The sequence below is a fragment of the Glandiceps talaboti genome, chromosome 22 (assembly GCF_964340395.1).
Source record: "Glandiceps talaboti chromosome 22, keGlaTala1.1, whole genome shotgun sequence".
Lineage (NCBI taxonomy): Eukaryota > Metazoa > Hemichordata > Enteropneusta > Spengelidae > Glandiceps > Glandiceps talaboti.
In genome coordinates, this window is record NC_135570.1 from 17,505,425 (window position 1) to 17,520,738 (window position 15,314).

Here is a 15,314-nt window from a genome sequence, read left to right on the forward strand (position 1 = left end):
AGAGAGAACCTTTTCAGATTTACATGTAAAACGGGGAAAGATACGCAACACATAATGCAAAGTCTGAAGCCAAATTAAAGTTGTAATTATTTTAATTATTTTTACTTGCCAAATATTTGCATTTTGGAAATGGCAAGACACGTTCATGTCATTTACATCACAGATAAGTAGCACTAGTTATCTGTGTTTACATGTAAACTGTCGACCAATAAACAAAGTTTGGTCGATTCACTGTACCGTACGTACTGCTCTTAACTTCACCCGCACGCCTTTATGGCCTAGGCATGTCTTGCTTACGCGAGTTGTCTTCATTCTAGTTCACTGTCACTCCAAATTGCACGACAACATAGAATTAATCACAAGTTACATGTTATCTGAAAACATCAAACTTTTAAAGTGGGTCTAAAGTGTGATTTTAGTGAGTACCAAGAACTCCCACTTTGCTTGCTGCTGGCTGTGGAAAATCGCCCGGTCAGACGAAGCCAGCTTCAACTTCCGGGTCAAATCAGTCATTTTCTACCGAAAATTCTTGAACGGTCCGGACCGTTACACAACGATCCTACTAAATTTACTTGCCATGGTTATTTAAAACACATAAAAATCCACCTTTCTGTGAAATTTGTAAACTTTCCGGTCCGGTCCGTATTGAGGAAACGATGAGCGAAAACCGGGTCGAAATGTCAAGGCCTAAAGTATGCGTCCCAAATTCATCGGAAAATCGGTATTCCTAAATGTAATGCCAAAATTTATTTTGCTGGCACGAAAGAAGAGATATCAGTTGAGGTTTAGTCATTTTGAGTATCTAAAATGGTGAAATCTAGTGAAAGTTACGGCGAGTTGAAAATACCAAAAAATAAGGCCCGTGAGCAGCCATTCAAAGTGTCGCTATCTGGAGCATATGAGGATAGATTATATGCAAATGAGGGTATTGCGGACTGGCTGATTATGTAGAAGGGGTGCAAAATTTGGATTTGAAGTTTACAACCCTGTTTCGAACAAACACTTGTCATTTGGGCACACAATGCGTAGAATTATGACTATGGCACATATTACATTGCTTGTTTGACGTCAATAGCGTCTTTTGAAAAGTGGCAGTTTACTTAAAGTCTCGTCGACTGATTTTCCAATATGGCGTCGGCCATAATGCTCATTAACATATTAATTTTTTCTTTAAATTACAAAAAAAAAAATCATAAAAAATAGAAAAGATGTGCTGACTTGAAATTAACAAATCTGAGTAAGCTACCAACTGCGCATCAACACACCAGATATCAAAGCAATCTGACAAGTAGTATTCGAGGAGATGATGACAATATCATTTTTTGAAAAACAATCATAAAAAATTGAAAATGCCACAGATCAACTTGGCATGAACAAATCTGAATAGCCTCCCTCCAGGGAACATGCACACCAAATATTGAAGAATTCTGACTGTCACTTTCGGAGATGATGATGAAAATATAAAAAGTTGACGGACACCAATGATTCCACCTATACTCTATACCTTAATACCCACCTATACCTAAAGCTACACTTTCAGCTTTCGCTGACAGCGGAGCTAACCAAACAAGACCCCTCATTTATGACAGAACAGTTAAGACTTCCGTTCACACATTAAATGCTATTTTCGAAATGATAAACATTACACCAGAGTGTATGTAGAAGGTGAATAAAATACATGTACTACTACTTGCAAGTGATACACAGGCTGGGAGAAAGCTACAGTGTGCTGTTATGGCAGATGATGCCATAAATCAGAAAGTGAAGGTGAGTGTACTGAAAATACACATGCAAAGTTTGGAATAGTTGGGCCAAGGAGAGGAATGAAGACGGACTGGATACCGTTTGTTAACGGCACAGGTAGTGGAGAATTGCTGTTTGCTACCGAGGTCGACACTTGATCAGAGCCAAATTTTGACCTAAACTTTGTACCTGATGATGTAAAGATAGATCCTAGTAGCATCTCCTTACAAAGTAGAACAAGCGAAATCGATTACGAAATACACTGTCCATTGTGATGTAATTGCTATTTTCATCACAAGGTAACGATATACGTCTATGACTTTGAATGTTGACACAGGCGTGTATCTGGAGTACAAAGCAAATGCCATCAGGGCAATACACGCCTCCTAAGGTCGGCGTGTGTATTGACCCGGACAGCATTTATTACGCGCATGTGCGCGCGCGCGCTTGCACACACACACACACACACACACACACACACACACACACACACACACACACACACACACACACACACACACACACACACACACACACACACACACACACACACACACACACATTAATTATACTAGTACAGTTTAATTATCTTTTAAGTATTTTCACTAAAGTCAACTAGTTTATAAACTCAGTGTGTCACTTTAATAGTGTATGGGTACAAATACCTACCCTGTGCTGAAAGAAATTTGGGTCCAAGTATTTATCAAATCTGGTTTTGAACTCCATTTTGGAAGGTTTCCATTGCACTTGATAACTGAATGGTATTTTGATGCCAGGAGCTAACTTGACTTTAGCTTCACTGGTGAGGTTGACATCAACAATTTGATCTCCATTGTATCCAATGTCAAGTTTTTTATGTGTCCAGATATAATAGCCATCACCACCCTCATCAATCTCACCAACAATACCTGTTAAATACAGTACAGAGTTTACAAATTACATTACGTTTTACTGCAGCAATCAAATTACCTACTTCAATCATCATCATCTTGATAAAATATTGCTGTCAATACACATTGTACACACTTTAACGTCTCTGACTTTACAAGATCTAAAGGGGAAGATTACCGTGTGAATTCACTCTGTTCAATAAAAACTTGGATATCAAAGAAAATAAAAATGAATTGGTTTCATTCACTTTCACCTATTAATATAGCATTAACATCAATCCAAACTTACTAAGAAGTAAAGTATTTAAATGCTTCAAAATATATTCTTACACTGTACATCTAAAAATAGGTTCTCTGACTCCTTTTGATTACTTATTGAAACTACACTGTGACTATTAAAACTTGCTTGGGGTTTGTCGCTACAATTTACAAATCTAAAATGTAGCTAATACATTTGACATCCAAGCACTAACCTGATACTAGTAGTGGTTTTTAATGTAACTTACCCCATATTAGTTTTTAATGTAACTTACCCCATATTAGTTTTTAATGTAACTTACCCCATATTAGTTTTTAATGTAACTTACCCCATATTGGTTTTTAATGTAACTTACCCCATATTAGTTTTTAATGTAACTTACCCCATATTAGTTTTTAATGTAACTTACCCCATATTGGTTTTTAATGTAACTTACCCCATATTGGTTTTTAATGTAACTTACCCCATATTGGTTTTTAATGTAACTTACCCCATATTAGTTTTTAATGTAACTTACCCCATATTGGTTTTTAATGTAACTTACCCCATATTGGTTTTTAATGTAACTTACCCCATACTGGTTTTTAATGTAACTTACCCCATATTAGTTTTTAATGTAACTTACCCCATATTAGTTTTTAATGTAACTTACCCCATATTAGTTTTTAATGTAACTTACCCCATACTGGTTTTTAATGTAACTTACCCCATATTGGTTTTTAATGTAACTTACCCCATATTAGTTTTTAATGTAACTTACCCCATATTAGTTTTTAATGTAACTTACCCCATACTGGTTTTTAATGTAACTTACCCCATATTAGTTTTTAATGTAACTTACCCCATATTAGTTTTTAATGTAACTTACCCCATATTAGTTTTTAATGTAACTTACCCCATATTGGTTTTTAATGTAACTTACCCCATATTAGTTTTTAATGTAACTTACCCCATATTAGTTTTTAATGTAACTTACCCCATATTAGTTTTTAATGTAACTTACCCCATATTAGTTTTTAATGTAACTTACCCCATATTAGTTTTTAATGTAACTTACCCCATATTAGTTTTTAATGTAACTTACCCCATATTAGTTTTTAATGTAACTTACCCCATATTAGTTTTTAATGTAACTTACCCCATATTAGTTTTTAATGTAACTTACCCCATATTGGTTTTTAATGTAACTTACCCCATATTGGTTTTTAATGTAACTTACCCCATATTAGTTTTTAATGTAACTTACCCCATACTGGTTTTTAATGTAACTTACCCCATATTAGTTTTAAATGTAACTTACCCCATATTAGTTTTTAATGTAACTTACCCCATATTAGTTTTTAATGTAACTTACCCCATATTGGTTTTTAATGTAACTTACCCAATATTGGTTTTTAATGTAACTTACCCCATATTAGTTTTTAATGTAACTTACCCCATATTGGTTTTTAATGTAACTTACCCCATATTAGTTTTTAATGTAACTTACCCCATATTAGTTTTTAATGTAACTTACCCCATATTGGTTTTTAATGTAACTTACCCCATATTGGTTTTTAATGTAACTTACCCCATATTAGTTTTTAATGTAACTTACCCCATATTGGTTTTTAATGTAACTTACCCCATATTGGTTTTTAATGTAACTTACCCCATATTAGTTTTTAATGTAACTTACCCCATACTGGTTTTTAATGTAACTTACCCCATATTAGTTTTTAATGTAACTTACCCCATATTGGTTTTTAATGTAACTTACCCCATATTAGTTTTTAATGTAACTTACCCCATATTAGTTTTTAATGTAACTTACCCCATATTAGTTTTTAATGTAACTTACCCAATATTGGTTTTTAATGTAACTTACCCCATATTAGTTTTTAATGTAACTTGCCCCATATTAGTTTTTAATGTAACTTACCCCATATTAGTTTTTAATGTAACTTACCCCATATTAGTTTTTAATGTAACTTACCCCATATTAGTTTTTAATGTAACTTACCCCATATTAGTTTTAATGTAACTTACCCCATATTAGTTTTTAATGTAACTTACCCCATATTAGTTTTTAATGTAACTTACCCCATATTAGTTTTTAATGTAACTTACCCCATATTAGTTTTTAATGTAACTTACCCCATATTGGTTTTTAATGTAACTTACCCCATATTAGTTTTTAATGTAACTTACCCCATACTGGTTTTTAATGTAACTTACCCCATATTAGTTTTTAATGTAACTTACCCCATATTAGTTTTTAATGTAACTTACCCCATATTAGTTTTTAATGTAACTTACCCCATATTAGTTTTTAATGTAACTTACCCCATATTGGTTTTTAATGTAACTTACCCCATATTAGTTTTTAATGTAACTTACCCCATATTAGTTTTTAATGTAACTTACCCCATATTAGTTTTTAATGTAACTTACCCCATATTAGTTTTTAATGTAACTTACCCCATACTGGTTTTTAATGTAACTTACCCCATATTAGTTTTTAATGTAACTTACCCCATATTAGTTTTTAATGTAACTTACCCCATATTAGTTTTTAATGTAACTTACCCCATATTGGTTTTTAATGTAACTTACCCCATATTAGTTTTTAATGTAACTTACCCCATATTAGTTTTTAATGTAACTTACCCCATATTAGTTTTTAATGTAACTTACCCCATATTAGTTTTTAATGTAACTTACCCCATACTGGTTTTTAATGTAACTTACCCCATATTAGTTTTTAATGTAACTTACCCCATATTAGTTTTTAATGTAACTTACCCCATATTAGTTTTTAATGTAACTTACCCCATATTAGTTTTTAATGTAACTTACCCCATATTAGTTTTTAATGTAACTTACCCCATATTAGTTTTTAATGTAACTTACCCCATACTGGTTTTTAATGTAACTTACCCCATATTAGTTTTTAATGTAACTTACCCCATATTGGTTTTTAATGTAACTTACCCCATATTAGTTTTTAATGTAACTTACCCCATATTAGTTTTTAATGTAACTTACCCCATATTGGTTTTTAATGTAACTTACCCCATATTAGTTTTTAATGTAACTTACCCCATATTGGTTTTTAATGTAACTTACCCCATATTGGTTTTTAATGTAACTTACCCCATATTAGTTTTTAATGTAACTTACCCCATATTGGTTTTTAATGTAACTTACCCCATATTAGTTTTTAATGTAACTTACCCCATATTGGTTTTTAATGTAACTTACCCCATATTGGTTTTTAATGTAACTTACCCCATATTGGTTTTTAATGTAACTTACCCCATATTGGTTTTTAATGTAACTTACCCCATATTGGTAGATCATCTATATACATCTGATACCAGTAATGGTTTTTAACTGCATACATAAATGCCTGATAATGGTGTTCAGTCAGTTCTACTTCACAGTAATTCTTCTGGGTTACTTCAACTGCAATTCACAAACACACATTTTATTTAGGATAACACTGTATTGTATCATATATACAAATTTTCATCTCGTTCATTGACTGCAAAGGTAAGAGGCGTACAAGCTAACCACTCGGCCACTAACAACCCAACATCGCCAACAAAGCATATGTGTAGTTAATGTTTTAGCCCTAAAAATGTGTAAGTGTGAACATGACTTAAGATTTAATTGATATAATTACCTTTAAAGTTGATATCTAACCCACTGAACTCTAATTCAATGCCTTGTAAGTTTTCTCCAAGTGTTTCATGGTAATGCCCAATTTTTTCTTTTGTACCTCGACAGAATGGCAGTGAATAATAGTTATATGTTTCTTGTCTGTTATGGTATGGTCCAACAGTGTTCATCCATAGCACTACCTCTTCATTATCACTGTACTGTGAATAAAACAAAAAATACATGTGTAAAAGAAATATGGACCACAAATAGTCATTGTCTAAAATGACAAAAGTAGGTAGAATGTACATCCCAAGTATTTCATCAAAGTTTCTAAAAATTATAGTAAAAGTACAGAATGGAAACATATGCAAGGTTTTTTTTAGAATATTTTCCCTTCTAATAGTAGTAGGCTTTCAAAATAGAATTAAACCATCAACAGTGATATACTGCATTTTCTACTTGAGAACTAAAAGATAGGTGATTGTTAAAAGTGTGTTGTACATTATGCCATGTTGGGTGATTGTTAAAAGTGTGTTGTACATTATGCCATGTTAGGTGATTGTTAAAAGTGTGTTGTACATTATGCCATGTCAGAAGACAAGGGGACCAACAGCATGAATAGGGAGGGCCGGGCATACCAATTACATCATCTCTACAATCATGTCATCACCACTATGCCACCTAGCAGTAAGTCTGCAAATGGAAAGTTTGGCAAAGCCTGTCATCCTCAACAGGTGAGATGTTACTTGTATGATACAAGAACTCATTACTACTATGTTAATATGTATAATATGAATAAATTATTTGGAACACCAATTAAAATACTATTTTAATTTGAACATTCTATTTAAAACACTATAAGTATAAACATAAAACACAAGTTGTTTTTAATTTTCGTTTGTCAACCTTGGTAAAAGGGGTGGGTTTTGCATAAATTTTGGGTGGGGATTCTTGGTAAAAATACCTGAGAAATTCTAGAGTAGATTTTACCTACATATTGTGCTTAACAAAAACACTATACTATACTACAGGCTGACCATTTAATTAAACCATTTAATGTACATGTAGAGCTGTACTATCATGAATGGATACAAATTTAGGAGTACAAATTGTCTAGTGTCTTTATGTGAATAGGACACCATGTTACTACCAGCTGTGTCCATATAAAGTAAACAGCGATATTGTAATATTGTAATTTGTTTATGTATGACTATTGATAATTAAATGATAGTAGTATTTTGTCTCCCGATAGTCTTACAACTCCTGATGACAAATTCATAGTAAAACTGGTAAACAATATAGTCTCAAACTGTAAGTTATACATTGTTTAGGAAATTGCTAGGAAACTAAAAACTTACTAATTTCATCCAAGTAAACTATCTGTGCCAAAAGCTGATAAAACTCATTTTTGTAACAAATTCACAACTGACACCATTTTCTCTGGCTACTCTCCATCTTTCTACAGCACTCAGCAATTCAGGATATATTTTAAATCAAACAACCCCCCCCCCCCCTCTCAATATAAAGCTGGTCATAAAAGTTAACCCCCCCCCCCCCCTTTCAATATAAAGCTGGTCATAGAAGTTAACCCCCTTTTCAATATAAAGCTGGTCATAAAAGTTAACCCCCCCCCCCCCCTTTCAATATAAAGCTGGTCATAGAAGTTAACCCCCTTTCAATATAAAGCTGGTCATAAAAGTTAATCCCCCCCCCCCCTTTCAATATAAAGGTGGTCATAGAAGTTAACCCCCCCCTTTCAATATAAAGCTGGTCATAAAAGTTAACCCCCCCCCCCCCCTTTCAATATAAAGGTGGTCATAGAAGTTAACCCCCCCCCCCCTTTCAATATAAAGCTGGTCATAAAAGTTAATCCCCCCCCCCCCCCTTTTCAATATAAAGCTGGTCATAAAAGTTAATCCCCCCCCTTTCAATATAAAGCTGGTCATAGAAGTTAAACCCCCCCCCCCCCCCCCCTTTCAATATAAAGCTGGTCATAAAAGTTAACCCCCCCCCTTTCAATATAAAGCTGGTCATAGAAGTTAACCCCCTTTTCAATATAAAGCTGGTCATAGAAGTTACCCCCCCTTTCAATATAAAGGTGGTCATAGAAGTTAACCCCCCCCCCTTTTTCAATATAAAGCTGGTCATAAAAGTTAACCCCCCCCCCCCCCCCCTTTCAATATAAAGCTGGTCATAGAAGTTAACCCCCTTTTCAATATAAAGCTGGTCATAGAAGTTACCCCCCCCCCCCCCTTTCAATATAAAGGTGGTCATAGAAGTTAACCCCCCCCCCCCCCCCCCCTTTTTCAATATAAAGCCGGTCATAGAAGTTAACCCCCCCCCCCCCCCTTTCAATATAAAGCTGGTCATAGAAGTTAATTAATTGTTACTACATGACCAAATGAATTCAAACTAACAATATGTTCAGATACTTATTCATAGGGTACACATCACAGATGTCAGGGTCAGAGATTGTGATTGGTTTGTTCTGCTCTATTTTCACAAGCATTAGCGAGTGAACATACGGCAGCAGAATAAACCAAACCACTCATGAAAATAACTTCTGTATGCCCTACCATCCATTGCGAGGCTGTGGGGTTCTGTCATACTATTTACAAACTGTAGTGAAATAAGGAAATGCGTAGTTGAATGGGCGCTGTAATGTTTGTTTTGATCTTGCATATTGCTATTCCAGTCATCATTTCAGCGACATAACGTTGTAACAGTCCCCGGTTAACAGTAGGTCAGATTATCATAACACTAACAGTCCCCGGTTAACAGTAGGTCAGATTATCATAACACTGTAACAGTCCCGGGTTAACAGTAGGTCAGATTATCATAACACTGTAACAGTCCCGGGTTAACAGTAGGTCAGATTATCATAACACTGTAACAGTCCCCGGTTAACAGTAGGTCAGATTATTATAACACTGTAACAGTCCCCGGTTAACAGTAGGTCAGATTATTATAACACTGTAATAGTCCCGGGTTAACAGTAGGTCAGATTATCATAACACTGTAACAGTCCCCGGTTAACAGTAGGTCAGATTATTATAACACTGTAACAGTCCCCGGTTAACAGTAGGTCAGATTATTATAACACTGTAACAGTCCCCGGTTAACAGTAGGTCAGATTATCATAACACTGTAACAGTCCCCGGTTAACAGTAGGTCAGATTATTATAACACTGTAACAGTCCCCGGTTAACAGTAGGTCAGATTATTATAACACTGTAACAGTCCCGGGTTAACAGTAGGTCAGATTATCATAACACTGTAACAGTCCCGGGTTAACAGTAGGTCAGATTATCATAACACTGTAACAGTCCCGGGTTAACAGTAGGTCAGATTATCATAACACTGTAACAGTCCCCGGTTAACAGTAGGTCAGATTATCATAACAGTTCGGGGTTAACAGTAGGTCTGTAAGCAAGATTATTATAACGTAACAGTCCCCGGTTAACAGTAGGTCAGATTATCATAACACTGTAAGTCCCCGGTTAACAGAAGGTCAGATTATCATAACACTGTAACAGTCCCCGGTTAACAGTAGGTCAGATTATCATAACACTAACAGTCCCCGGTTAACAGTAGGTCAGATTATCATAACACTAACAGTCCCCGGTTAACAGTAGGTCAGATTATCATAACACTGTAACAGTCCCCGGTTAACAGTAGGTCAGATTATTATAACACTGTAACAGTCCCCGGTTAACAGTAGGTCAGATTATTATAACACTGTAACAGTCCCCTGTTAACAGTAGGTCAGATTATCATAACACTAACAGTCCCCTGTTAACAGTAGGTCAGATTATCATAACACTAACAGTCCCCGGTTAACAGTACATGTAGGTCAGATTATTATAACACTGTAACAGTCCCCGGTTAACAGTAGGTCAGATTATTATAACACTGTAACAGTCCCCGGTTAACAGAAGGTCAGATTATTATAACACTGTAACAGTCCCCGGTTAACAGTAGGTCAGATTATTATAACACTGTAACAGTCCCCGGTTAACAGTAGGTCAGATTATTATAACACTGTAACAGTCCCCGGTTAACAGTAGGTCAGATTGTTATAACACTGTAACAGTCCCCTGTTAACAGTAGGTCAGATTATCATAACACTAACAGTCCCCGGTTAACAGTACATGTAGGTCAGATTATTATAACACTGTAACAGTCCCCGGTTAACAGTACGTCAGATTATTATAACACTGTAACAGTCCCTGGTTAACAGTAGGTCAGATTATTATAACGTAACAGTCCCCGGTTAACAGTAGGTCAGATTATCATAACACTGTAACAGTCCCGGGTTAACAGTAGGTCAGATTATTATAACACTGTAACAGTCCCCGGTTAACAGTAGGTCAGATTATTATAACACTGTAACAGTCCCCGGTTAACAGTAGGTCAGATTGTTATAACACTGTAACAGTCCCCTGTTAACAGTAGGTCAGATTATCATAACACTAACAGTCCCCGGTTAACAGTACATGTAGGTCAGATTATTATAACACTGTAACAGTCCCCGGTTAACAGTACGACAGATTATTATAACACTGTAACAGTCCCTGGTTAACAGTAGGTCAGATTATTATAACGTAACAGTCCCCGGTTAACAGTAGGTCAGATTATCATAACACTGTAACAGTCCCGGGTTAACAGTAGGTCAGATTATCATAACACTGTAACAGTCCCCGGTTAACAGTAGGTCAGATTATCATAACACTAACAGTCCCCGGTTAACAGTAGGTCAGATTATCATAACAGTTCGGGGTTAACAGTAGGTCAGATTATCATAACACTGTAACAGTCCCCGGTTAACAGTAGGTCAGATTATTATAACACTGTAACAGTCCCCGGTTAACAGTAGGTCAGATTATCATAACACTGTAACAGTCCCCGGTTAACAGTAGGTCAGATTATTATAACACTGTAACAGTCCCCGGTTAACAGTAGGTCAGATTATCATAACACTAACAGTCCCCGGTTAACAGTACATGTAGGTCAGATTATTATAACACTGTAACAGTCCCCGGTTAACAGTAGGTCAGATTATTATAACACTGTAACAGTCCCCGGTTAACAGTAGGTCAGATTATTATAACGTAACAGTCCCCGGTTAACAGTAGGTCAGATTATCATAACACTGTAACAGTCCCCGGTTAACAGTAGGTCAGATTATCATAACACTGTAACAGTCCCTGGTTAACAGTAGGTCAGATTATTATAACACTGTAACAGTCCCCGGTTAACAGTAGGTCAGATTATCATAACACTGTAACAGTCCCCTGTTAACAGTAGGTCAGATTATTATAACACTGTAACAGTCCCCTGTTAACAGTAGGTCAGATTATTATAACACTGTAACAGTCCCCGGTTAACAGTAGGTCAGATTATCATAACACTGTAACAGTCCCGGGTTAACAGTAGGTCAGATTATTATAACACTGTAACAGTCCCCGGTTAACAGTAGGTCAGATTATCATAACACTGTAACAGTCCCCTGTTAACAGTACATGTAGGTCAGATTATTATAACACTGTAACAGTCCCTGGTTAACAGTAGGTCAGATTATCATAACACTGTAACAGTCCCCGGTTAACAGTAGGTCAGATTATCATAACACTGTAACAGTCCCCGGTTAACAGTACATGTAGGTCAGATTATTATAACACTGTAACAGTCCCTGGTTAACAGTAGGTCAGATTATCATAACACTGTAACAGTCCCCGGTTAACAGTAGGTCAGATTATCATAACACTGTAACAGTCCCCGGTTAACAGAAGGTCAGATTATCATAACACTAACAGTCCCCTTTTAACAGTAGGTCAGATTATTATAACACTGTAACAGTCCCCGGTTAACAGTAGGTCAGATAATCATAACACTGTAACAGTCCCCGGTTAACAGTAGGTCAGATTATCATAACACTGTAACAGTCCCGGGTTAACAGTAGGTCAGATTATCATAACACTGTAACAGTCCCGGGTTAACAGTACATGTAGGTCAGATTATTATAACACTGTAACAGTCCCCGGTTAACAGTACATGTAGGTCAGATTATTATAACACTGTAACAGTCCCCGGTTAACAGTAGGTCAGATTATCATAACACTGTAACAGTCCCCGGTTAACAGTAGGTCAGATTATCATAACACTGTAACAGTCCCCGGTTAACAGTAGGTCAGATTATCATAACACTGTAACAGTCCCCGGTTAACAGTAGGTCAGATTATCATAACACTGTAACAGTCCCGGGTTAACAGTAGGTCAGATTATTATAACACTGTAACAGTCCCCGGTTAACAGTAGGTCAGATTATCATAACACTGTAACAGTCCCCGGTTAACAGTAGGTCAGATTATCATAACACTGTAACAGTCCCCTGTTAACAGTAGGTCAGATTATTATAACACTGTAACAGTCCCCGGTTAACAGTAGGTCAGATTATCATAACACTCACATGTGTGTAGTCAGTGAACAAATACATAACAGGATCGTACTCATTTTGAATGACATGTAGAGTTAAAAACCTAAGTTAGGCTTTGCTAAGAAAGTATTTTATCAACATCCCAAATCATGTCAACACCCCAACCCTGAGGTAATGATTGCCACTATACATGTACACTGAGTGGAAGAGAAAAAATGTTGTCGCCATCAAAATCATCGTAGCGCAATCAAAATGGTGAACACATTATAGCTTGACACAACTTGTAAGTATGCATTCTGAACTTTGTTGTCCACTACATATCTAATTTAGGAGTCATGTTGTTTTATGTCTACGACGTTAATTAAATGACGATCTTTCATGTTTGAAAATTTAGAAATTTTGGAGAAACTTGACTAGAAATGCTCCAACTTCAAAGATTTTGGTAACAAAATGCTTGTCGGAAACAGCTTTTTCTAATACCTTTGACTGTGCATGGGTAGCAACCTTTAGTCTCGTTCATGCATCCCCTTTAGTAGAAGTATCTATCAATCAATTTTTTGGGTGTGTTTGATGGAAAGTACTGAACAATCTGCAGAGGTTACGATCATGGAGTACAAAGATTAGTCAAGAACAAAAGAAAGACAAAGCCTTGTTAATTGTAATGCTCTCTGCAGACTCCTCCCCTTATACCTCCATGATAGTAACTACTGGTAACTATTAGTCTTTACTCGTTAGGACATGTAGTTATGGTTTTGATTTTGATTTCACCCTTTAAATGATTTTCAAATTTTGGTCAAAATACTGATTCTGTACTACTTTCTCTGAAGAATATAAGAAATATTAGTTAATAAAGATTTGAAAGAATTATATGCTACAGTGGTAAATTTTGTCTATGGCAATTAAAAAAAAATTACAATGTCAAACAAAAATCCTGAATGTGCAATTAGTAAAATCTGAACTAACAAACAGCTATAGTGAGGTTATCCTGTGTGAAAAAGCTGTGAAACATCAGCTGCATTCCTGAGAATTGTTCAATGCAACATACAATTCAATTATGTTAATTGTATCTCACATTCAAAGTTATGATTACCTGTCTGTACAGCTACAGGAGTGGCAGAAACTTAATTTTTACATGGGAAGCCCTTCATGGGACGCTACTTGTTAGTGTCCACAGTCAGGACATAGCCTTAAAAAGGTCCTGAGAAAGATGTATGGGTATAACCATAGATTAATAGTGCCATGGTACTATGTTAAGGTCACAGGAATCAACACTGTACACAGGTACCAGAATCAATCTGTATGATTTTTTTTTACATGTACATGTATAGTAAATAAGACAAGGTTTGAAGGTTTGGCCAACTGTTTACAATTCAAACACCCTGCGATTTCAACAAACAATTACAATAATCAAACCGCCACTAAAACTCGCCTAAATGCCGTCAACAGAAGCGCAATTAAATATATTCCATGATTTTTAACATCGATAACATGAGTTTTAGTGGCAGTTTGATTATTGTAATTGTTTGTTGAAATCGTTGGGAGTTTGAATTGTAAACAGTCTGTGGCTCGTTAGGTTGGCCGAACCTTCAAACCTTGTCTTATTTACCACACATATTTTTTTTTAAATTATACAGATTCTGATTCGAGTACCTGTGTGAATCAAGTTATTGAATTTCAAAATTTACGTTGCTATCACTTTTGTTGACAACTTTGGAAACACAATCGAGAAAGAGGAAACTATATACGCTTTGTAAACAAGGAAGGCAGCTGAAAACAATGATTGTAATTCGTTATATCGTGGCAAACTACTCCAAAGCCTGCTGGCGAAACCCAACAAAACTTAATACGGAAGTGAACAGACTACATATCAGGATCACGTCACGGACTGACATACAAGTATGCATTCCATTTATTTTTAAATAAATTGTAGTTTGAATATATATTCAGTCCTCTACACTTAAATAGAATGACGTGAACGTAAAGATAAATACAAAGCGTGCCATGCATATAAAAAGGGGTTAATATTTTGACTTGGTATGATCCGTCCACATCAGCCGTCGGCCATCTTGGATAGCAACCGTACGAAAATAAACATGGTGACAACTTACTATATGGTTATGTTCATCTGCTTTAACGATACAAAATACAGCAACTGTAACCCAAATGGTTCTAAATGTTTTCCTCCACATCTCCGTCGGAGCAATTTTCCTTCTGTACTCGTACAGAGACAGATGAAGACGGATACACTACTTTCAAACGGCAATATAGACAGCTATGGCGCAGCCCTTCGCCACGTCATCCCCACTTCTTAGTTTCAACTTTGATGGCGCTGTTGTCCATG

The 15,314-nt window shown here is 35.8% G+C and overlaps 1 protein-coding gene across 1 annotated transcript in view; it reads right to left on the reverse strand.

Annotated features, from left to right (window-relative positions):
• LOC144451979 (transmembrane 9 superfamily member 3-like) overlaps window positions 1–15,262 on the reverse strand; it is a 43,569-nt gene extending 28,307 nt beyond the window's left edge. The window contains exons 1-4 of the mRNA XM_078142924.1: window positions 15,082–15,262; window positions 6,560–6,755; window positions 6,217–6,339; window positions 2,413–2,651 (exon numbers count right to left, since the gene is read on the reverse strand). Coding sequence (XP_077999050.1) covers window positions 2,413–2,651; window positions 6,217–6,339; window positions 6,560–6,755; window positions 15,082–15,162 — 639 coding nt within the window. The 5' untranslated portion in view covers window positions 15,163–15,262. The remainder of the gene's footprint in view (window positions 1–2,412; window positions 2,652–6,216; window positions 6,340–6,559; window positions 6,756–15,081) is intronic.
• Between the last annotated feature and the right edge of the window lie 52 nt (window positions 15,263–15,314).